The sequence below is a fragment of the Aotus nancymaae genome, unplaced genomic scaffold (assembly GCF_030222135.1).
Source record: "Aotus nancymaae isolate 86718 unplaced genomic scaffold, 86718_ANA_hifiasm-v0.15.2.pri h1tg000079l, whole genome shotgun sequence".
In the NCBI taxonomy this organism is placed as follows: Eukaryota; Metazoa; Chordata; class Mammalia; order Primates; family Aotidae; genus Aotus; species Aotus nancymaae.
Window position 1 is genome coordinate 14,609,107 of NW_026988494.1, and position 25,026 is coordinate 14,634,132.

At 34.9% G+C, this 25,026-nt stretch overlaps 1 protein-coding gene across 2 annotated transcripts in view; it reads right to left on the reverse strand.

Moving 5' to 3' along the window:
• Window positions 1-24,721, reverse strand: part of MSR1 (macrophage scavenger receptor 1) — a 96,368-nt gene extending 71,647 nt beyond the window's left edge. The window contains exons 1-5 of one of the 2 annotated variants that reach the window (XM_021665132.2): window positions 24,463-24,721; window positions 24,268-24,329; window positions 20,199-20,288; window positions 8,386-8,492; window positions 5,643-5,756 (exon numbers count right to left, since the gene is read on the reverse strand). In XM_021665132.2, the coding sequence (XP_021520807.1) occupies window positions 5,643-5,756; window positions 8,386-8,488 (217 nt within the window). In that variant the 5' untranslated portion in view covers window positions 8,489-8,492; window positions 20,199-20,288; window positions 24,268-24,329; window positions 24,463-24,721. The remainder of the gene's footprint in view (window positions 1-5,642; window positions 5,757-8,385; window positions 8,493-20,198; window positions 20,289-24,267; window positions 24,330-24,462) is intronic. The other variant, XM_021665134.2, reaches the window with a different exon arrangement.
• Window positions 24,722-25,026: the final 305 nt, after the last annotated feature.

Here is a 25,026-nt window from a genome sequence, read left to right on the forward strand (position 1 = left end):
TCACGATGACCACAAAAGCAATATGTGGTAAAATCGTGATGTCATGCACAGCATGGATAAATTGTTGGTTTATCTTCTTCATTCTTTCACTTAAGCTGCCAGAGAAATGTCACTTTCGGTTAACACAGACCTGATTCACAGTCGGTGGAGCAGGAAATTGGGCAAATACATTTTTTCTCTTTACAAAGGTACTATTTTTATAGGACTCCTTTTTAACTATTGTAAAATATATATTTACAGCAGAAAATTTAGAAAAGGAAAAATAACTTACCATGAATCTCACTGTCCTAGCTTAAACTATAACATTTTGGTGTATGTGTCTCAACCCTGGCTCTGCTTCTATTATCATATTATTATCTTACAATATAACATTTGTATACAATCTGGAAACCACTTTTTAATTTAATGTTCTGTCATAAGTACTTTTTCATATTACTAATGTTTAATATTGTTCTACAAAAATAATTTTAAAAATTCTATTGTATTCTATGTATAGATCTGCCAGATTTATTTAAAAAACAACTGCATTTAGTTTGCCTCTGTTTTCAGTAATATAGTCAAGGTTTGGATGAACAACCTTGTGATTAACTATTTCCCAAAGAAAAAAATTATATTTCAAAATAGTATTTTAGGAACGTACAGAGCTGCTGACAGATATCCCCAAATGGGCATATGTTCTCTAAACAAGCTAATTATCATTCTGAAATAATTTAGAGCAATATGTTTTATAGTTTCAAAAAAAATAAAAGGCATAAACATTAACTTTTTATACAAAAATAAGGCATAATTATGGACAATGAGGAAAATGTTAAACACAATCTTATCATTCAGTGATGGTTAAGATTTTTTATTTTTCTGTAACTCTATGTATCTATTTATACCTTTTATCAAATTTATATTAGTCATATTCATATTAGATTGGATGTAAAAGATTTTCCACATTTGACAATTATGGAACACTAAAAAGAATAATTTCATATGCCTCAAAAATATATGCAGCTCCACCTGAGTCTATCAATTTTCTTAGTAAAAGTGATAAGGTGACAGTACCAGTTTTTTAGATTTTTGAGGATTAAACAACACATGAAAAACATTTAGTTCTACCCTAACTCAAGGATTCTGTTCCATAAATGAGAACTTGGTGTTTACATAGGATCTAGCTCCCTGATTCTAGAAACTTCCTCCACTCCTCCATTACCAACTAGGTTACTCTGAGCAAGTTACCCATCCCTCTCCTAGCTTTGGTTTTCTCAATTTGTAAAAGTAACAATGACCTCAACAGTGGTGTTGAGCACAAAAGAAATAGGCATATCTATTCTTCTAAAGAGCCTTATATGTGAGAGATGTTATCTCAGTTATAGAGTCCTATGTATTTTTTATCTTTACTTAAAGAGGTTGTTTGATGAGGGTTACTACTGTAGCTATCATTACATTAGGAATGTTAAATATGTAATTAAACTACAATTCTAATTAAATACGTAATTAAATTCTAATTTCAAAAAATGCATGATACCATAGTTTTCCTGGTTGTATTAATTTAATATTAGCTAATTTGATATAATAAAATATGTGTGACAATATTTTCATGTGATCTATAATAGAGATTGTGTGAGTATATTATTCTATATTTCTTAATTTATCAATAACTTGGACATACAAGTATATTTTTTAACTGCATCTCATCACATTTATTAAATTCACTGTGGGGAGCAAGTATGGGGTTGACAGCCTCATCCATGCATTCATTAATTCTATAATTTATTTATTACATACTTATTATGTGTAAAGCATTGTTTGAGTAACTCTGGGAATAAAAGAACAGTTGGGAATGAAATTTGACAACAATTAGAAGTCCAAATAAACAATTTTAACAAAATTACTTCAAAGTTTTCTTCTAACATCTAGAAATGGAAATACCATTTAACCAGCAATCCCATTACTGGGTACATACCCAAAGCATTATAAATCATTCTATTAAAAAGACACATGCACGTACATTCACTGTGGCAATGTTTACTATAGCAAAGACTTGGAGCCAACCCAAATACCCATTGATAGTAGACTGGATAAAGATAATGTGCCCCATATACACCATGGAATATTACGCAGCCTTAAAAAACGATGAGTTCATGTCCTTTGCAGGGAAATGGATGAATCTGGAAACCATCATTCTCAGCAAACTGACACAAGAACAGAAAACAAAACACCACATGTTCTCACTCATAAATGGGTACTGAACAATGAGAACACATGAACACAGGGAGGGGAACATCACACACTGGGGTCCTTTGGGGGTTGGGGAGATTGGGGAGGGATAATATTAGAAGAAATACCTGATGTAGGTGACGGGGGGATGGAGGCAGCAAACCACCATGGCATCTGTATACCTATGTAACAATCCTGCAAGATCTGCAGATGTACCCCAGAACTCAAAGTATAATAATAATAATAAAAAAATCCTCTAACATTGTCCTTTTTTGATTATTATTTCCTTTGAAGTAGCAGTTAAGAATTTGTATTCTAGAATAGAACTGCCTGGGTTAGCAATTCAGGTGCTGCCCTTTATCAACTATGGCATTGAACAAATTATTTAATCTGTCATTGCTTCTATTTCACCATCTGTATAAATGGGATACTAATAGTCAGTGTCCAGATAATTAAATGAACTCTATGTAAAATACTTAGACCACTTACTGGCACATAATAAGCATTTGATAAGTTTCAGGTTTTTGCTATTATTAATATTTGGATTCAATATGTGTGATTCAAGTACCTATATGCCCAATACTGATTAACTATGGGGAATTAGCATTGTGATAAAAAACTTTTTCTGGAGTTGGATGTTCCCATGAGGACAGCCATCTCTGTGCTTTATTTTACTACGCACATTGCTTTGCTTGCTCAACCATATAATTTTACTTTCACTGGAAATAAGTTTTATTTTGTATCAGTAAAGCAAATATTTTTCACAAAAAATATGGAAAGGGAAGACCCAATTTGACTAAAGTCATGTGACCAACTATTTTTGATTTTGACAACGGGTTAAACATGAGTTGACAGTAAATACTACATTTTGTTTATAGATCTAAAAACACAAATTGCCTGTTTCATCCAATCCTGAGTGAAAACTAATTTCCTTCAGAATGTTAACTTTTTATCATATATCTAGGTAAAGAATGCCAGGGTTTATATCTTCAAAAGTTCACTTATTTTTATTGGAGAGATGGCATTTTGTGACTTTTCTATTCCACATATGAAAGGAGACAGACTTTTATAAAAACCTAAGGACAGGGTTATATTTGATTCTAAAGATCATACCTACTCTTTCATGTTGGAATTATCTTTTTCCACCCCCAATGTATATTGTTTTCAGCTAAAGAATTTTTACTATTTCAATAACAATTATACATATATACACGTATATATATATATAATTGTTATATATATACATATATGTATATATATAAATTTTAGATTTTATCTTATTGTTCTGACACAATATTATGTGGTTACACTCTGACAGTGTTTCAGCAGCTTCTTTAAGAAAAGGTAGTAAATGGAATAAACCTAATAATTAAGAAAATAGCTCTCAATATATATTTAGAGTTTTATGTACAACATTCTATTTTACCCATCAATTCATATTTGCCAAACTTCTATCATTTTAGGGATATATTTTGTCTACATTTGTAATTTTTATGCCAAGTAGAGTTACATATTGCCTTTTAGTTTCTTTTTGAAAATATACTGATCTACAAACTAAAGTTGTAAGTGGATTGTCAATTGTTTATTGTTAATACATGATAAGCACAGTAAGATCTTTTCCAAATTTTGGTAAACCTGATACTGATGTGAACTTATACAATTGGAACATTTTTAGTGTCTCCTCAATTTTAGTATATACCTATTGTAGTTTTAGTAAACAAACTACTTTAGATCAACCATTGTCAACTTCAGAACAACTGTGTGGACTGGTAGTATTTTCTAATAACTCAGAGACTTTGAACTTGGTTAGAACCTTGAATTCTTTTCCGACTCCTGTTTGTACTCTCCATGAGCCTATGAGAAGCAGTAGTCCCTGGTGTTGGTTCTGCAGGCAGTGGTTTGTATAAAATTGATGAAATCTACCCAAATTCTAATTGGCTTATGGCTAACAATCCCAACAATGAAGCATCCTTTAGTTATGCATTTCAAGTTATAGATAAGCATAGACATAAACAAACATACAGATAACCTTGATTTACTAGATAATTGTTTAATGCCAAACATGTCAGCTCCTTTTACTCAGACAACAGTAGTTTGGTTAGTTGGTTTGGTTGTTATGGTTGGATTTTTGTTTTAGTTTATTTTTAATGGGCAAAAAGAACTTAATTGTTACCTGTGGAAAATATTTTCCTGTGGTGACTTTGTTTTTTGTTTTGTTTTTTATTGGTCAACCATGTTGTTTTATAAAAACTTAATTAAACAGGAAGACAATAGACCAGAGGATAGGGTTCAGAAGTCTGGGATGGGAACTCTAGCTCCAACACTGAGCTGTCTCAATTTTCTTATTTGGATGATGAGAATAATTATAGCATCTGTATGGAGGGTAAATTTAAGGGTGTATTATTGTTTTTATTATTTCTTTCTTAGTGGAATTTTCACTGTGTCTTGGAATACTTTCTTAGACTGCTCTGTAGCAGAGGAAGTTTGGCCTGGCATCTAGGAACATGTTTTGTTGTTGTTGTTAAGCTGCTTAGTATGCACATAAAAATGTATCTTATTCCCAGGCTATCTCTTGTTAGAGAATATGGGCAGACATTTTATCAGTCACATAGAGAAGAGGAGAGCTACAAGGCACATAAATTCAAATACTAATCAAAATACATCAAATCCATCCAAAATTCTCCTAGAGGAATGAAATTTACATATGTGCTTAAGGTGTATACAAGCTATTCACCCTCATAGAAACAGTCAAATCTATCCCCGGTTCAAGTCAGACTCTCCAAAAATATACATACCTCAAGAACATCATTTTGAACCCAAGTAACATGTTCTATTATTTTTTCTTAGAGAGGATGCTATCAGTTTATTTTTAGAGATATTTTAAGTAACATCCCTATGAAAAGTGTGGTCATATAAACTGGATTTTGCTAAACTGTAGGTCACTATTCTACAAGGTCTCCTCTCTTTGAAGACTAACAGAAATATTTTGTCTGCTCTCAGTACTAAAAATTTAAGAGCTTCTCCTGGACAACAGGCTTGTTTTTAATATTATAGCCATTATTAATATAAATGATCATGTAATTTCTTTACATTGGCAAAGTGAATACTTTTGAAATTTGTCACCCACATTAGAAGGAGTGGACTCTAGAGGATAATATATTTTTGAAAGAGTTTAATCCTTTTCATTTTACTTTTACAAATCTATATTTTTATCTTGCACTTACTTTTTCTGTTTCCTTTTTACTAATTTTAAAACTTTTTCTACTTAACTTTGCAGAATCTGTTTTTTAATTTAATAAATTTGTAGGACACTTTGTAACACAGTATTTTCTTTATAAATGTACCATATACAAAAGACCGAATGCTCCTTTTTTTGCTTTGGCAAAGAGTAACTCACGGGATGAGTTGTTAATTTTAAAAACTCTGGATTACATTACCTGCCACTATTCCAATGAGAGGAATGAGAACTGCAAACACAAGGAGGTAAAGGGCAATCAGTGCAGCTTTGAAGGACTTCAGTTTCTCTTGAAGGGAAGCGCTGTTTTTAGGATCTAATAAAACACAAAACCCAGCCTATGGTTAGAAAATGTTATCTTGTTCCATAATTAAAATACTTTTAATCTCCAATTATACTGTTACTACCAAGCCTACTGAAATAAAAAAGAGGAAAAATTGGTCCACATTTATCCAATAGAAAGCAAAGGGACAGTCACAGGAAATGCCAGTCCAGGTATCTATCATTATAGACGCTTGATTGACTTATCCACTAACTAAACATCCACAACGAAGTTACCGTGATCTACAAGTTGTGCTTGTCTGATTTTTTGGAATTAGTTAAGAAATTTTAATATCAATACTTACATATGCAAACATAAATTTTATTCATTTACTCATTGTTCGCATGGGAATATATTCTGGGTGACAATAAAATTTTCTAAAGTAACTATATAATTTTTTAATATCTTAAAATCAGGGCAAATATTTATTTTCAACGACTATGATATTAAAATAATTTTCTTAATAGTTTTGTATTTGGATACCTCTTATGATTTCAATATAATGTAAACAATATTTAAGAAGAATTAAATAAAGTAAGTGATACACATTTTGACTTAACTTTAGAATGGATCAATGATGCCCACCCTCTCTATGTTTCAGAACATATTTTAATAATAGTAACCTTTTATTCATATGCATTTATACAGCACTGTGATTTGTATAATGGAATAATAATTGTAACTGTAGTAGAGACAAATCAATATTGAGGGAAACAGTAGATGACGAAGACCTTTCTCTGATTAGGTGAATACAATGGTCATTAAAAATTTCTTTTCTATGGTCATTGCTTTTATCGATCAATTAAGAAAAAGTAAATTTTGCTTTCAGGTTGCAAATTATTAAATTAAAAACAAAGTTTAGACATCATTCAATAATGTTCTATATGGGATTGAAAGGAAAAGAGAGAAAATTTCTTAAAAGCAAAGAAAAGATCTGGCTGGGGTGGCTCTCACCTCTAATCCCAGCACTTTGGGAGGCTGAGTGGGGAGAATGGCTTCAGCCAGGTGTTTGAGACCAGCCTGAGCAACATGGAGAAACCCTGTCTCTACGAAAAATACAAAAATCAGCCAAGCATGATGGCATGTGCCTGTAACCCAAGCTACTCAGGAGGCTGAGGCGAGAAAACTGCTTGAGACCAGGAGGTCAAGGCTGTAATGGGCTATGACTGCACCACTGCACTCCAGCCTAAGTGACAAAGTAAGAGCCTGTCTCAAAAGTAAAAAAATTTAAAAAAAAAAGAAAAAGAGAGAAAGGAAAGGAAAGAAAAGATTTAAGGAAAAAAAGGAAAAGAACCCATAATAGAAGCAAGTTGAGATATAGTCCACCTGCCAGGTTGACTAAGCCTGAAAAGTAGCAGTCACCTTCTTCATCTCTAATTTATAATCGCAAATGTGAATTCTACCTTTAAATAGCTCTCAAAAATATTGGTTGCTTTTTCTCTGCTCCCAGTGTCTCTCTTCTCCTTCCTCAAACTCTCATCATTTCTGTCTGTAACAGCCCTCACTATTATCTGTTTTTGTATGTGTCCCACTTGTACTACATCCTCCCATCCACCCTTTGCACAGAGCACAAGATCCACTGTGCCCTGGAGTTGCAATCTGTATTTCAGGTTTGCTGTGTAACAGCTCCTATGTGATCCTTTAACTTTGTATATGCTGCTTCTTCAAACTGAAATGTGTTCTCTGTCTTTTCTGCCTCCACCCATCCCCTTATCGATATGTATTTATACTTAGAGGTTTACTACAATTATAAGTAATTCTGTCACGACAACTTAAATGCTCCTGTTCAGATACAGCTGAGTATTGCTACTTTTGAGCTGTTGAAATCTTGCAAATGTGTTTCACCACTGGTATATAGATTGAATGGTGTGCCCTTAAAAGATATGTTGCGGTTTTAACTGTAGGTACCTGTGAAAGTGAGTTTATTTGGAAATAGGGTCTTTGGAGGTATAATCAAGTTAAGATGAAGTTATATTGGAATAGGGTGAACCCCAATCTAATTACTGATGTCTTTATAAGAAAAGAACAAACAGCTACACAGAGAAGAAAAAACATATAAAGGAAGAGGGAGCGATGAGAGTGGTGAGGTACAAAGGGAAGGAACACTAAGGATTGCCAGGAGCCACTAGAACTAGGAGGAGGCATGGAAGATTCTTCCCTAGAGCCTTCAAAAGGGCACGTGGCCTTCCCGACACCTGCATTTTAGAGTCTCGATCTCAGAACTGTGAGAGAATACATTTCTGTTGTTTTAAGTCTCCTAATTTGTGACTATTTACTACAACAACTCTAGAAAACTAAAATAGGCACCTACCACCAATGATTTTCAAATATTAGTTCACGGGTCATATTTTGCTCGGATCATATTTATCTCCAGGACCTAATATTGTAGCTAGGAAGTCAGAGGGCTCAACTGGTAATGTAGATTAATTTAATTTCATATGATAATTATGCCTTACTTTAATATAAGCTTATTTTTATTCCACCTCAAGAATACCCCTATTTGTCAAATACGTCTTATTTTAACATCCATCTACATTTAAGGTAAGTATGAAGGCTATAATTTTATAGATTGTCAATAACTCTAAGAACAACCTCCATGAGCAGCCCATCGCCTTCTACTTACAGGGAGGAAGCAAAGCTGTCATTGAGCGAGCATCAAATTTCACAGACTCGGAGCAGCTATCAGTGTCCTCCTGTTGATCACGAAAGCCATCCAACTGCTCCATACTTCTATGAAACAAATGGAAAAATATATTAATTCCACATGAAGTGGCCAGGGCTCTTTGCATAATGTTTCAAATTGAAATTTCAGTTTGAAATTGAATCTTTATTCTGTGACACAATCTATAATAAAAAAATTTAATTTTAGCAAAAAACCCCCCATAATTAAATGTGTATATCTGTCATATACAACAACGTATTAAACTTAATCATAAGTTTTAACTTCCATGTGAAAAGACAGATTTACGTGGATCCCTCTCATGTATATTTCTATACACAAATGTGTATCTCTATTTGTAGATGTGTGTTTTTTGAGTGTGGGGAAAGAGGTAGCTCTTCTTTCTTAGTTGAAAACTTTTTTAACAAGTGACAGAAAATAACTTGTAGAATGATTTTATCAGTAATTTAATAAAGCAAAAGAAAGGAAAAAAGACGGGTCTGAATCTGAATAATCAGATTTGGCTTCTTACAAAAGTCCATTTTTCCAGAAAATTATTTTATTTGCCTCCACCTGAGAAAAGAGGATATGGGCCCTATGCCTACCTTCCTCCATCCTCTTCCTTCTCAGTGGTCAAATCTATTGGAAAGGTTTCATAAAAAGAGACTGATGAGCCTCACCCCCCAGAGTTTCTGATATTTGGGGTGGGTGTCTTGAGAACTTGCAATTCCGACAAATTCTCAAGAGGTGATGTAGTTGGTCTGAGGACCACATTTTAAGAACCTTTTTCATAAAAAGAAATTATATGCCTTCTTAGGTTGGACACAGTTCAGTTCATCTGACTGATAAATTTAGCACAAAGCCAACATCTTCTGATCATTTCTTGTTTTCTTGAATGCTGAGTAATGCATTTAGCACAGCTTCAGGACAGCAAACTCAAATCCAGCCCAGGAAATGAGGGCCAATCATTCAGATGCAAATATTCCTCCCACTGTGGGGAGAGGCAGTGACATGTAAGGATATGACTCAACTCCTGTCAATATATTTTGAACCTATCACTAAGGAGATTCTTTATGTGGCAGTTTGCAGTAACAACCTTTGCATATTCCTCCTCTCTGAGAGTTAGTTTTCATGAATCCTACGTTGTTCTGACAAAGGACTGTGTCCTTTAATGGATTTGACCACTGTGGAGAAAGGGAATGAAGGGAAGTAGGCATAGAACCCAAATCTTCTCTTTTCTCAGGTAGAGGCAAAGTAAAATAACTAAACAATTATCTGGGAAAATGAACTATTGTAAGAAGTCAGATTATTTAGATTCACATTCTTCTCTATTTCCTACTATTAAATTTACTCTATTAGATTTAAATAGTAGTTTTACTCACCAAGCAAACCAAATCAACAAAAAACCAAAATATTAACAAAAAAAATCTGGCCGGGCACAGTGTCTTACACCTGTAATCCTAGCACTCTAGGAGGCCAAGGCAAGCGGACTGCCTGAACTCCAGAGTCAGAGACCAGCCAGGGCAACACAGTGAAACCCCAACTATACTAAAATATAAAAAATTGGCCAGGCATGGCAGCAGGTGCCTGTAATCCCAGCTACTTGGGAAGCTGAAGCAGGAGAATTGCTTGAACATGGGAGGTGGAAGTCACAGTGAGCCAAGATCCTGCCACTGTACTCCAGCCTGGGTGACAGAAGGAGACTCCATCTCAAAAAAAAAAAAAACCAAAAAACAAAAAAACCCTGAAATGACAATAAAACTTAGCAGAATTCACTTTAAAACTATAGTTGAATGATTTATAATCCTTTGGACATATACCCAGTAATGGGATTGCTGGGTCAAACGGTATTTCTGGTTCTAAATCCTTGATGAATTGCCACACTGTCTTCCACAATGGTTGAACTAATTTACACCCCCACCAACAAGGTAAAACTTTTCCTATTTCTCCACATCCTTTTCAGCATCTGTTGTTTCTTGACTTTTTAATGATTGCCATTCTTCGAACAAATCCAAATGCTCATCAGTGATAGACTGGATAAAGAAAATGGGGCACATATACACCATGAAATACTATGCAGCCATAAAACAGGATGAGTTCATGTCCTTTGCAGGGACATGGATGAAGCTGCAAACCATCATTTGCAGCAAACATAGGAACCAAAAAACAAACACTGCATGTTCTCACTCATAAGTGGGAGTTGAACAATGAGAACACATGGACACAGGAAGGGGAACATCAGACACTGGGGCCTGTCAGCAGGTGGGAGGCAAGGAGAGGGATAGCATTAGGAGAAATACCTAATATAGATGGCGGGTTGATTGGTGCATCAAACCACCATGGCATGTGTATACCTAGCTAACAAACATACACATTCTGCACATGTATCCCAGAACTTAAAGTATAATTTAAAAAAAGTGAAGAATAAACCCTGTAGTTTAAGGCAATTGGAACTTTGTAAAAATACTTTTTAACTTCGAACTCGGTTTGTAAAAGATGGATTCACAAAAATTGTGTTCATGTATACCTGGTATGTATAGATATGTGTCATTTAACGACAAAGATATGTTCAGAGAGATGCATTGTTAGGCAATTTCATTGCTGTGTAAACATCAGAGTGCACTTACATAAACCTAGATGGTCTAGCCTACTACACACCCAGGCTGTGTGGTCTAGCCTATTGCTCCTGGCTAAAAATCTATATAGCATGTTATACTGTACTGAATCCTGTAGGCAATTGGAACACAATGGTAAGTATCTGTGTTCCTATCATGTAGTAGTTCGGTCTGGGTGATGCGAGAAGTTATAAGGAAAGAAGCAGCCCTTGTGAAAGGTCAGAAGGCTCTATAAAGCTTCAGACAAGAATAAAGCTGAAGGCAGCTAATTCTCTTACTTTAAGGCTAAAGGCAAGGAGTAGGTAACAACGGAATGTAAAGAAATCTATCTAGGTATGTTTATTCATGTCATCCAAAGACGGACCTGTGATCATTCCCCCACAAGACTGCTCCCTGCAAAGGAGGATGACAATGTCAATTACCCACAGACTGTGTTGGCTCCAAGCCTTTGACATTATACCAGCACTGAGTAAATACATGTGGGGCCAGCTTATTGGGTCTGTTCTCTCCAGCAGTCCCCTAGCTGCTCTCACAAAAAATACCCGTGACTAAGTACTCCTTTCATCCATTGCTCAGCCAGTCTGCAGGACAGACTCGGCACTAACCTATCTAAACATAGAGAAATGCAGTAAAAATAGGGTATAAAAGATAAAAAGTTGTACATCTGTACAGGGCAATTAGGATAAATGAAGCTCACAGAATTGGGAGTTGCTCTGGGTGAGTGAGTGAATGAGTGAGTGGTGAGTGAATGCAAGATATTGTAGACTATATCAACATTGTACACTTAAGCTACACTAAATGTATAAAAAAATTTCTTTCTTCAATAAGTCCTAGTTTACAGTGCCTTTTTTACTTTATAAACTTCTTTTAAAAACCATTTCGACTCTGTTGTAATAACACTTAGCTTAAACCATAAATTGTATAGCTGTACAAAAATAATTTCTTTCTAAACAGCTTTATCCTATAACCTTTTTTAACTTTTTAAAAAATGTCTCCTTCTTCAACTTTTTTTGTTGAAAACTATGACACAAACACACACATCAGCTTAGGTCTACACAGGGTCAGGCTCATCAATGTCACTGTCTTTCCCTCCATATCTTCTCCCACTGAAAGGTCTTCAGAAGCAGTAACAGGTATGGAGCTGTCATCTCCTATGATAACAACGCCTTCTTCCAGAATACCTCCTAAAGGACCTGCCTGAGGCTGTTTTACAGTTGAATCTTTTTATATAAGTAGGAGGAGTACACACTAAAATAATGATTAAAAAGTACAGTACGGGAAATATGTAAACCACTAACATTTATTACCAAGTATCACATACTTACATAATTGTATATGCTATACTTTTAAATGACTGACAGAGCAGTAGGCTTGTTTACACCAGCATCACCACAAATATGTGACTAATGCAGTGTGCTACAACCTTATGACAGCCACAATGTCAATAGGTGATAGAACTTTTCAACTCCATTATAATCTATGAGACCACCATTGTACATATGGTCCTGTGTTGACTGAAATATTATTACATAGTACACGTCTATAACTAGAAATGGTTTCCTTTCAGGCTACCTACTGGCCCCTTCTCCATATGTTTGATTATGGCTTTTATCCTCACATTTGAGATATTCTGGCTCCATTTTTACTGAAATGCAAAAGAGCCATCTCAGATTATTCTATTTACCAGATAAGAATGTTTATGGAAAAAGGTGAAACCTTTCTAATCTGATAAATATCTGTACACCATGAATTCTGAAAGGGTAGGGACCATGTCTCTTTTTGTCCACATTATGTTGCTAGAGCTGAAAGCAACCTGGAACATGGAATATACTGAATATATATTTGTTGAATGAATGATCTGATTTTTTTTTTGTCAAATGATAGTCATATATTAGTTTTGGTTTTTATTTTTGTTTTTAAATTAGATGTTTGGATAATAGTGAGATGAAAAATGTATGCTTCTTTTGGCACAGAATTCTTGGCAAATAATTTTGCCTATAATCTAGATGGGTTTTTTCCTATTCTATATTCTTACTCTTTTGATAGCATCCTTGGACCTGAACCAAATCTTGGTTGCTCACTGCAACCTCCGCCTCCCGGATTCAAGCGATTCTCCTGCCTCAGCCTCCTGAGTAGCTGGGATTACAGGCACACACCACCATGCCTTGTTAGTTTTTGTATTTTTAGTAGAGATGAGGTTTCACCTTGTTGGCTAGGCTGGTCTCGAACTCCTGTCCTCAGGTGATCCACCCACCTCTGCCTCCCAAAGTGCTAGAATTACAGGCGTGAGCCACTGCGCCCAGGATTACTCTATTTTAAACTGTGGTTACCTTGAGAAGATTTATTTAAACTCTGAAGAAGAAAACCCTCTAGTAAATATCTATGAGGTTCAGCATAACTGACAATAATTGGTCTATAAAATGCCCCTGACAGGTGTAGTGGGCCAGAAGGGAGGTGAACACTAAAGCATACTCAGTGGAATGAGGAATGATCAGTATTCCCTATGGCTACATTTGTGCACCATGGGAAGTCCTGTTTGCTTTCTGGGGCAACGCTCAAAAGAGACTGGTTTATCATGAATTGTGAGAAATATTGTTATCTATATTATCCAAAAAAACAAGATCATGTTCATCATAGACAATGCAGTCACAGGATTTGTGGCATTTTCTGATTTACTTTGTTTTGTCTTATTCTGCACAGTCTCTCTGAGAATGTCACCTACTTCCATGACTTGAACTACTGCCTGTGTGCTGATGGAGCCGATATAGCCAACCCAGATCTCAATCTCGGAATTGGCTTTTGTTTTACATAATACAACTAGCTACAAAGGTGCATTTTCTACAGCAGCCTAACTCTCCTTTTTCCAGATTTTTCACTGATGGCATATCATCCATTTACATCATCTATTTATTATCATAACCACTTACTATGATCATCTCCTTACTGTGTAGTGGAGAATACATGATACAGTTAGGCATATGCCAGCAAAGCACAGTCACTCAAATCAGAAGCCAAAGCTTCGTTTCTAGACCACTCTCACCTATAAGACCCATATTTGATTGCACAAAAACTCCTGATTTCCATTCCTTACACTCTATTCCAATTTTGGACTTCAACTTATTTTTATCTACCCCAGCCCAGCACCTTTGGTAGCAGCAATGATGCAGGCAATTAAGAAGAAAATCCAAGGGCATTAAGAAAGAGGACAAATTAATAGGATCTAAAACATAGCACTTTAACAAAGAATAGGAGGAAAAAATTAAAGAGTAGAAAATCCCTTTTTTCAGGAAAAAAACACGAGACATAAACTTGAAAAAACATATTCAGTGGGTGAGTAGAGGAAGACTCAGTATGAAAGACAACGAAGAACTTTTTTTGACAATGCAGTGAAAAACAAGAAACAGTCAGGGTCATGGAAAAGAACAAAGAAGATTGTGGCATGCAAGAAATCTGTAACCTGTCACATAGAATTTAAGTTGTTTTTCTTGTGTGGTAGAAGCAAAAAACAAACAAACAAACAAAAATCCTTGCAAGATAGGCAGTAGTAAACGTATAAAAATGAAAGTCCCTGATTGCATGACTGAAATCTGCTCATGCTCATGGTTTTCTGTTGAGAAGAGAAATACTGATGAATGCACTGAAATAGTACATCCGGGGAAGTTTTGCTTATTTCTGGGTATTCCTCCTCATCTCCCCAACCTCTCAACAGCAGAGTAAGCCAGGGCCCAGTTTCTGTTCTCTTTTCTCTCCTTCTATATCCACTCCCTTGGTGATCTCACTAGCCTCATTGCTCTAAATATAATCTAGAAGGCTGATGACTCTTAAGTCTTTATCTCTTGCCCACACCTCACCTCTCAACTCCAGGCCCATATATGCCACTTCCTAACAACACCTCTGATTAGAATATGGTCCAAAACTAGGGGTCTTCCTTGCTCCTTGCCTTTTCTCGTCCACCACATCCAATCCCTCATCCGATCCCGTTGCTTTGTTCTCAAACCCTATGCGGAAACTGAGTGCTTCTTGTCACTTCCTTGCTACCACCCTGTCCAAGCCCCATCATCTTTTTTTACCCTGACATTCTTTTTTTTGAGACAAGGTCTTGCTCTCTTGCCCAGGCTGGAGTGTAGCCGTGTGATCACATCACTGCAGCCTTGACCTGCTGGGTGCAAGCAATCCTCCCAACTCAGCCTCCTGAGTAGCTGGGACTACTGGTGCATGCCACCATGCCCAGTTACTTATTTTTTTCTAGAGATGGGGTCTTGCTATGTTGACCAGGCTGATCTCAAACTCTTTAGCCTCAAGCAATCTTCCCAGCTCAGCCTCCCAAAGTGTTGGGATTACGGGCATGAGCTATTGATTGTGGCCTCACCTTGAGGATTTTAATTGCTCCCTGACTTTCACTCTTACATTCTTGAATTAATTCTCCACACAGCTTCCAGAAGAATCCTCTTAAAAAGTAAGGCAGACTGAGTCACTCCCATGCTCAAAGCCCCTGAATGCCTTCTCGTCTCACTCAGGCTCTCACTAAAGTCTCTGTCTCAACAAAGCAGATCACTTGAAATCCCTACACCATGGGAGGTCCAGGTGGATGGATCACCTGAGGTCAGGAGTTTGAGACCAGTCTGGACAGCATGATGAAAACCCATCTCTACTAAAAATACAAAAAATTAGCTGAGCATGGTGGTGGGTGCCTGTAATCCCAGGAACTCAGGAGGCTGAGGCAGGAGACTTACTTGAACCCAGGAGTCAGAGGTTGCAGTGAGCTGAGATCAGGCCACTGCATTCCAGCCAGGACAACAAGAATGAAACCCTATCTCAGAAAAAAAAAAAAAAAAAAAAAAAAAGGGAAAGAGAGAAGGAGAGAAAGAGAGAAAGAGAGAGAAAGAAAAAGGAAAAGTAAGAAAGAGAAAGAAAGAGAGAAAGGAAGGAGGGGAAGAGGAAGGAAGGAGAACATTCCGGAACATCAGATTTCAACTTACAACCAGTTGGGGCTTTCTCTTCCCCCTCCTGGCTTGATTTGTTTTTCTCCCCAAAACATATCACCATCTAACACAAAACAAATTTTCCGTATTCGTCTTGTCTATCGTCTGTCTCCTCTCACATCAGATCCATGACGCAGAGTTTTTATCTCTTTGGTTCAGTGATCAGAGACTTCCTGAAGGTGCTCATTACATACACCATGCAGTATTTAAAATTACATAAATAAATGAAAGGCAAGATATTTTTCAAGATGACTGGATTTTATGTCTTGGGTTATGCCTCAAGAAGAGTTTGCAGTTCACCAAAGTGGGAATTTTTTAAATTCTGTTACACATTGGAAAATAAAATACTTCTCTCTGCACTGCATGTAACTAGCAAACTGAAACAAAAAATATTAACCTCAGTGAACCCACTTTGCTTCAAAAGCATTTATTATTAAAATTACCAGATTATTTTAGCTCCTTACTCTGGTTATAATCATTGTAATTTTTTAGTAACATTAGCATACATACATGCATGAGCCTTCATTAGCAGGCAGTGAACAACTCCCATCATTCAAGTGTGCCTTTTAATATCATTTCCAAAGTTGGGAAAAAAGGAGCTTCACATAAAGTTACATTTCCTACCAAATGTCAATGTACTGATAAAGGATTGTGAAATCCTTTGAGTTTGTGTAATCTATTAAAAGCATGTTTTCATGAGAAGTGAAACACGTTTCTGTAATATCAGCTTTTTATCACGTGGGTGAAAAGTTTACAGAAACCACAACAGGAAATTCATAATGAAAGAATTTCAAGGTTAATTTGTTTGGAACCATACACCTTACTTTTTTGTTTTTATTAGAAAACATTATAATAATATTATAGATAAGTTGGGATAAAATTTCTGTCATCTCATTACCCTAATAAAGGAAAAAACCCTTAATTTTTTAAATGAAACTTGAGTCTTTGGACAGATGTATACATATAACATAGTTCATGTCGTCATGCACATATCATGCATGATATTATGCATTTTCCTTAAAATCATCTCATTATTTTAATATTTCAAATGAATTTTTCAAATTTGAAATGATTTTTTTTTTTATTATACTCTAAGTTCTGCGATACATGTGCAGAATGTGCAGGTTTGTTACATAGGTATACATGTGCCATGGTGGTTTGCTGCACCCATCAACCCGTCATCTAGGTTTTAAGCCCCAAATACATCAAGTATTTCTCCTAAGGCTTTTCCTCCCCTTGCCACCCACCCACGGACAGGCCCTGGTGTGTGATGCTCCCCTTCCTGTGTCCATGTGTTCTCCTTGCTCAACTCCCACTAATGAGTGAGAACATGTGGTGTTTGGTTTTCTGTTCCTGTGTTAGTTTGCTGAGAATGATGGTTTCCAGCTTCATCCATGTCCCTGCACAGGACATGAGCTCATTCTTCTTTACGGCTGCATAGTATTTCATGGTGTATATGTGCCCCATTTTCTTTATCCACTCTATCATTGATGGGCATTTGGGTTGGTTCCAAGTCTTTGCTACACAATAATTCATCAAATATATATATATACATACATATGAATATGTTTTTATTTATACAGCCATTTTTCTAAAATAAAATTTTTTCTTTTAAATTTGTTTTTTCTTTTGTCAGGGGGCAATGCTTCACTGATGTAAATAAGGATGTGATAAATATTTTCGCTTTTTTTTTTTGAGATGGAGTCTCATTTTGTCACCCAGGCTGGAGTGAAATTGTGTGATTTCAGCTCACTGCACCCTCCACCTCCTGGGCTCACATAATTCTCCTGACTCAGCCTCCCAAGTAGCTGGGATTACATGCGCTTGCCACCATGCCTAGTTCATTTTTGTATTTTTAGTAGAGACAGGGTTTCACCATGTTGGTCAGACTGGTCTTAAATTCCTGACCTTAGGTGATCCACCCACCTCAGCCACCCAAAGTGCTGGGATTACAGGAGTGAACCACCACACCCAGCCAATATTTTCATAATTTAGCTTTCTTCTTTTAAAATGTTTCTTTAGGATAATTCACCATATGTGAAACTAAAAGATGAAAGGAAACTATTTTGAACTTCTGGCTCTCTACCGTGTCAGTGATCTTTAAAAAGATCACACAAATTTATAAATATTCCAGTCATATATATGAATATGGCAGTTTTAAGCAAAATTTATTACCATTAAATAATAAAGCTTATTTCAGAATCATTTAGATTTTGATGAGTTAAATAACACCTAAAAATGGTTTTCATTTTTATTTTTTTATTATTAATGTAAGAGAGAGATTTCCATGTAATTGTTCATCATGTATTTTTCCTCTTGGGTTATTATTTATTCATATTCATCGCTTATACATCCCCACAGGTTTCTTTTACCTGTGCATGTGAATATGGTCTTTATATTAATACATATTGACCATCTATCTTTTCATATTTGACATGTATTATTTTTCTAAGATTTTTCCCTATTCAGTTTTTTTAATCATATTGTTAAGGTAAATTTTATCTTTAAGATTTAGAATAAATAATAACCCTGTGATCCTCCTTATTATATAAAATAAAAACTTTGATCTTTGTAACAGCAATTGAATGTATATTTAAAATGAAAATTAAATTAATATTATTTGTGAAACCAACAGCTTTATGCTTAAGGAACTTTTCTGTAAAAAAGGTTTTAGTAAGAAACAGAAATATTTATACTGTGCCTGATATCACTGATATTCATCCTTGGTAGCAAAGAAGAAAGAGCATTAAGTTTTGAATCTGAAATGTAGATTGAATATTGGCTGTGACAGTATTTAGCTGTGTGACCTTAGGCAAATATTTTAACTTATTTGAATTGAAGTTTCTTTAGATACACAAAATATGATCACAATATAAATTTAAATAATTACTGTTAGAATTAAAAATAATTTCTGCAAATTGCCTGGTACACAGAAAACCATCAACGTATGAATCACTGTTGTTTTAAAATACCATTTTTTAAATATGAGCTGTTTTTATTTTGTTCTCACACTATATTCATGAAGTATACAGTAGTATTTTCTCCATTTTACATGTTAGGGAGCTAAGGCCTGAAATGTGTAAGTAACTAGTCAATGTTACTCAGCTAGGGAATGGGGGAGCAGGAATTTGAACATAGTCTATTCCCAGATCAGCTCTTACCCACGGCATAAAACTGCTAATCAACGCAAGAAACATTCATAACTTCAGTTCTATGATTTTTCTGTAACTATTTTTACCTGGTCAACACCCCCATTATATGCTGTGTGAATCTTAATTATTCTTCAAGATTAATCGGATATCTCCATGAAGATTTATTTTTTGGTAGTCTTTTCTCCCAGAGTAGTAATTCTGGTCTCATCTATATTTTCAGAGTAATTAGCAATAGCACTTTCATACTACTTGAGGTTCTCAAATTACATTATGCCTATTTGAGGATATGTTTTAAATCATAAGATTCATAAATACAAAAAGAACTGTATTTTATCTTTTGTATCCTTTCCCCACATCTAGTTCAATGAAGAGCATATAGTAGATACCCAGCCAGTATTTGCTATATAATCAAGGAAAGATAATAAAAGGCATTAAAACCAAAAATGTTCCATTAAAAGTTAGGAAAGGAGAATACTGAAATATATCAAATTATACTTTGAATAAAGCCAATATTTTAAACAATATATGCATCATGATATAAAAAAAAAATCTTGCTACTTCAAACTATACAACATTCAGTGTATTTCATGTGTATTTGTGAATACATGTTTTTCACTCATGGAAAATTTAGCTGACATCTCTATTTTTTGATTATCAAAAACAACCAAATCAAATTGTTGGTGATAGAATAAAGCATTCTACTAGAAATTATTGATCTCATATATATATATATATGATATATATATATGATATATATATATTTATATATATATGATATATATATATGATATATATTTATATATATATGATATATATATATGATATATATTATATATATGATATATATATGATATATATATTTATATATATATGATATATATATTTTTATATATATATGATATATATATTTATATATATATTAAAAAATCACATATCACACACATGCATGCACACACACACACAATAGAAGCAATTCTGGAAAAGAAAACATTAAAATAAGCCTTTTTTTTTTTTTTTTTTTTTTTTACCTTTGGTCCGAAAGAAAGCAGCACTGATTTATCCACTTCTCTCTCTTTACAATTGAAACCTAAAATCTTTATCTCGTAGTATTTCAGCATCTGGGACATGAAGAAGGAAATGACACATTTGTGTGTTGAAAATATTTCTTAATGTGTTTCAATAGCACTCTCATCAATGCCCAGGTTTGCAAAATCTAAATTTGTCACATAACTCACTCTTTGCCCCATTTAGGACACTACAGAAAAAAAAAAAAAGAGAAGTGTAAAGGAAAAGAAAGAAGGGTTGCTGAAACAAGGCACATAATTTACGGCAGATTGAGCTTTCCTTTTTTCTAAGTAATGTATTCATGTATGCCTTCCAAAACATTCATTAATTCTCATGATCTCTTCTTTCACATTATTATAATGTTGAGTAAAGACTCCATGTTTGACTGAGCACAGGGGCTCACGCCTATAATCCCAGGACTTTGGGTGGCTGAGGTGGGTGGATCACTTGAGGTCAGGAGTTCAAGACCAGTCTGGCCAACATGGCGAAACCCCGTTTCTACTAAAAATATGAAAATTAGCCAGGCGTGGTGGCACATGCCTGGAATTTCAGCTGCTCAGGAGGCTGAGGCAAGAGAATCTCTTGAACCCAGGAGGTGGAGGTTGCAGTGAGATGAGATCGCATCACTACACTCCAGCCTGGGGGATAGAGTGAGCAAGACTCTGTTTCCAAAAAAAAAGAAAAAAAGGACTCCATGTTTAAGTAATTTGTTTTTTTAAAATCCTTTTCCTCTACCTTCATCTCTAGCCTCAAATGCAAAACACATGAAGAAAGAATATGATGCCCAGTAAGTACAAGTAATAAAATAATAACACTCACTTCTACTCTCTCTATACTGACATAAGCATTAATTTTTGGAGCACTTGACAAGTTGTTTATTTTCAGTAGGATGGTAGAGGGAAGGAATCTCAGGCATGGGATCAGATAAAAGGGATGCCCTTTCCCTTCTGCTATCCCTCAGGGTTTTATACAATTCACCTCAGTTATTTACTTACATTCAAGAAGGTCAAGTATGACTCACATAAAAACATTCAACACTACATTAATGAGCTAACTTTTACAACTGAGTCTTCTGGGAGAATGCGTTTAGTTTATATTCCATATGCACTTCTCTGTGCCCAAACAGGAGAAATCATACTTCCTACCAAAAGATGCCCCAAATTGCCATGCCCATCCTTCAGAAGACAATGCATCTGGAAGAAAGCATGCAGGAACAGGGCATGGCCTTTGAGAGATGCAAAGTAACAGTATTATTAAGTCATTCTTAAGGTAAGCACTAAATGGCTAACAGTAAGAGTAAGACAGGCATCAAAGCAAGCTGCATAATTTCTAAACAGGCAGCTTTAAGATAAGAAGTAGGATCACAATTTGATCCAGCCTTGACCAGTGTGAATGCTATTGGCTATTCCTCATCAAATTCTTATTGAAGTGGAAATGGAGACTACAAGACTCATACTCTTTCCTATTATAATTATTATAAAATCCAAAGTTTAAGAACTCCTTCATATATTGTTAAATTTAGATATCCCTGACAATAGTACATGATAAGAAAGGTCAGACTCTGGGAATAACAAGTGAAGACACCAATCTTCCAAAATTCTCTCCTAATGAGATTTCTTTCTGTCAGTGTGGTTTATTTCGAGTATGTCTCTGTAATATTGTTTGGTATATATCTGTACTTCCACAATGCTAACCACTTCTCTACGTGATGATATCCACTTTCTTCAGCCAATCTAATTTTTCATTAAAAAAAATTTCCTTTCTACATGTCTAAATACATACTATATATTTATTTATATATAGTTTTATATAAAATAATCATATATTATGTAACATAATATTATCTATTAGGTCTTACTATATGTAAAAACACCTTTACCAGAGAACCATGTAAAAAATGTTCAGTTTAAGCTAATGACTAATTGAAAGAACAGAGGGAATGTCTGAAGTTTGGGACTTTGCATTCATTCTTCATTTGACTTCACAGCAACTTTGTCATATGACTTCCCTAATTCAGAAATTAAAGTTTAGAGATTTTAAGTAAATATCTCAAGATCATAGAGTTATGAGTCTTCAGAGCTGGTTTTTAAACCCAGTTTGATTATGGAATTTGGCAAAATATAGTTTTTTCTTAATGTGAACTAGATGTATGTATTATTAGGGGACTGTAATATCTTTATCAAAAACAGCATACAGAAAACAAACCACAGATATGTGCAAATTCCAGATCATGTTAACAGTTACTTTAATGGATCCCGATTGCTTCATTTTTGTTGCTTGTGGATGTTTGTGTCTAGAATGAGATCTATGTAAGATTATGCCCAGTGACCAAATAGAGATTCATAATCAAATAGACAAATGGCTTGAAAGAATTGATTAAAACATCCTAGGGCTCATTGTGGTAGAGGTATACTGAACTTAAAAGATTTAACATTTTACACTCATTAAGAGATATTTTGTATGTTTAAAGTTGCAACAGGTTGTTAGTCATAATATATTAACTACGTATAACATAATATGCATGTAGTTAATATTGTTATATATTATGAACTTTATCATATGTATACCATACATTAGTCATATGTCATTAATATATTTTGATATATTAATTATACCATTAATATATTTTGATATATTACATTAATATTAATATTTGATAATAATTATAGAGATAAATTTTTTCATGTTCTGAATTCAAAGGAATAAGTAAATAGTGATTTAAATACAGATTTTAATAATGCTGCAATGGACATATATTGCCATGTGATTGTAATACATTTACAGAATTATCAAAACACACTTCATTAAAATTGATATTGAAAAAGTGCATAATGGCAGAGCTTTCTGTTTGATATCATAAGTAGAAAACTGTGATGTTACCAGTAACATTTTACATAGCCTTATTAAACAGGGCTTTCCTATTGAAGCTAAAAAAGCAGAAACAGACCAAGGATAATATCAGAACTAAATAGTATCTTCCTTCTATTAAACCTATAATAACATTTTGGCTCACCCACACAATCTTAAATTGGTGGTGTTAGTTAAAACTTTAATATTTTGTGAGATTTTAAAATGTAACAGATGCATTATATTTCAGAAACTTGGTTAAGAACTGTAGGCTTATGGCATTTAGGTCTAAGTTTGTGTTTCTACATTATTTTATTTTTTAAATTTTTTTATCATTTGACTTTTTAAAAATTATTTTATTTTTTATTATACTTTAAGTTCTGGGGCACATGTGCAGATCGTGCAGGTTTGTTACACAGGTATACACGTGCCTTGGTGGTTTACTGCGTCTATCCCCCTAGTCATCTACATTAGGTATTTCTCCTATCGTTACTCCTCCCCTAGCCCCAAACCCCAAAAGGCCACAGTGTGTGATGTTCCCCTCGCTGTATGTTTCTATATTTTAACATAAAATAGTAATAAAATAATATATCAACGCTTAGGTGTAGAGATCAATATGTGTATTTTCTTTTGAGAAACACTGCACTATGCCATACTATTTTTAGAAGAAAGTACATGGAAGACTTCTAGTTTCAGCTTCAACATTGAAGAGCTTAGAAGTCATCACTCATACCCCTACACCACAAAAAAGGCTGGAGAAACTGAAAATCAGTGAAATCTTAGACCTATCAGAGAATTGAGGTCTCAGGGAAACCACCAGCCTGAACCCAGGAAAGACAGGAGATTACAGAACATCACAGCAAAGATCAGATTACCTGCAGCAGATGTCAGTGGAATGACAAACTGGCAGTAACACCTAAGCAGGAATTTGGCAAGAGGCTGAATATGGAGCAGAGTGAGCACTGGAGCCTCCTGGGGGCTGCAGTCTTAGAGGAGCCCCTACACACTTACAGGCTTTAATTCCAAGAATCCCACTTGGTTCTCAGGGTATGTACCAAAAACTATCACCTGATGTCCCTGGCATAGAGAGGGGAAAACTAATCATTTAAAAATATAATTAGAGCATTTCCCGTAACAAAGGCTTACTCCCCCAGCGAAAAGATTTTATTAAGAGCGTTATCTTACCTAAGCAGCTGAAGGGAAACTATGCAACTCTAGCTTCCTCTAGGCTTCCAGTTCCAATTCAACTTGACAGAGAAAAAGGAAAAAAAAAAGTTTAGAAACACTGATGAAGTTCATAGTCCAGGGACAAGGGCCCATTAAAAGATAGAGATTTAATCATAAGACTATAGAATGCTTCCCCCAATCCCCAAACCTCACCCCTCCATCAACGGAGCTCCAGTATAATTACAGCAGATGACGGCTGAAAGAGATGCAAGGTTTTTTTGAAAGGGAAGTTTGTAGGGAACCTAAATAGAGTAGAGGCAATAAAAAGACACAACAGGTAGTTTTAGCTTCTGACAGCTGTACCTACAGGAAATGTTCGACGCAACCCAACTCCTAGCTAGATTAATATACAACCTCACACTAAAAGGTAAGTAAGCGTATCTAAGACCCCAAAAGTTACACTGTCCTCAGACAATTAGGGAAGTAGAATGCATAACATATGCCCAAAATACGAATGACTAATTTCCTTGCCAGATCAGCTGTCTCCTGCAAGCAACATTCGACAATTCACTCTTTCCTCGTGATGATGTCTTAACTAAAAAGACACAAACATGCAAAAAGTGATTTTGAGATCATTTTTATGTGCTATTTTAAAAACATAAATGCACACTGCACTGTGTTTAGGGAAGTATGGCTTCAGAATTACATGAAAGTTTGAATGAGTTTCAAAGCTGTAGAAGTGTCAATTAATTTAAGCCAGAGCAAAATACATTAAGC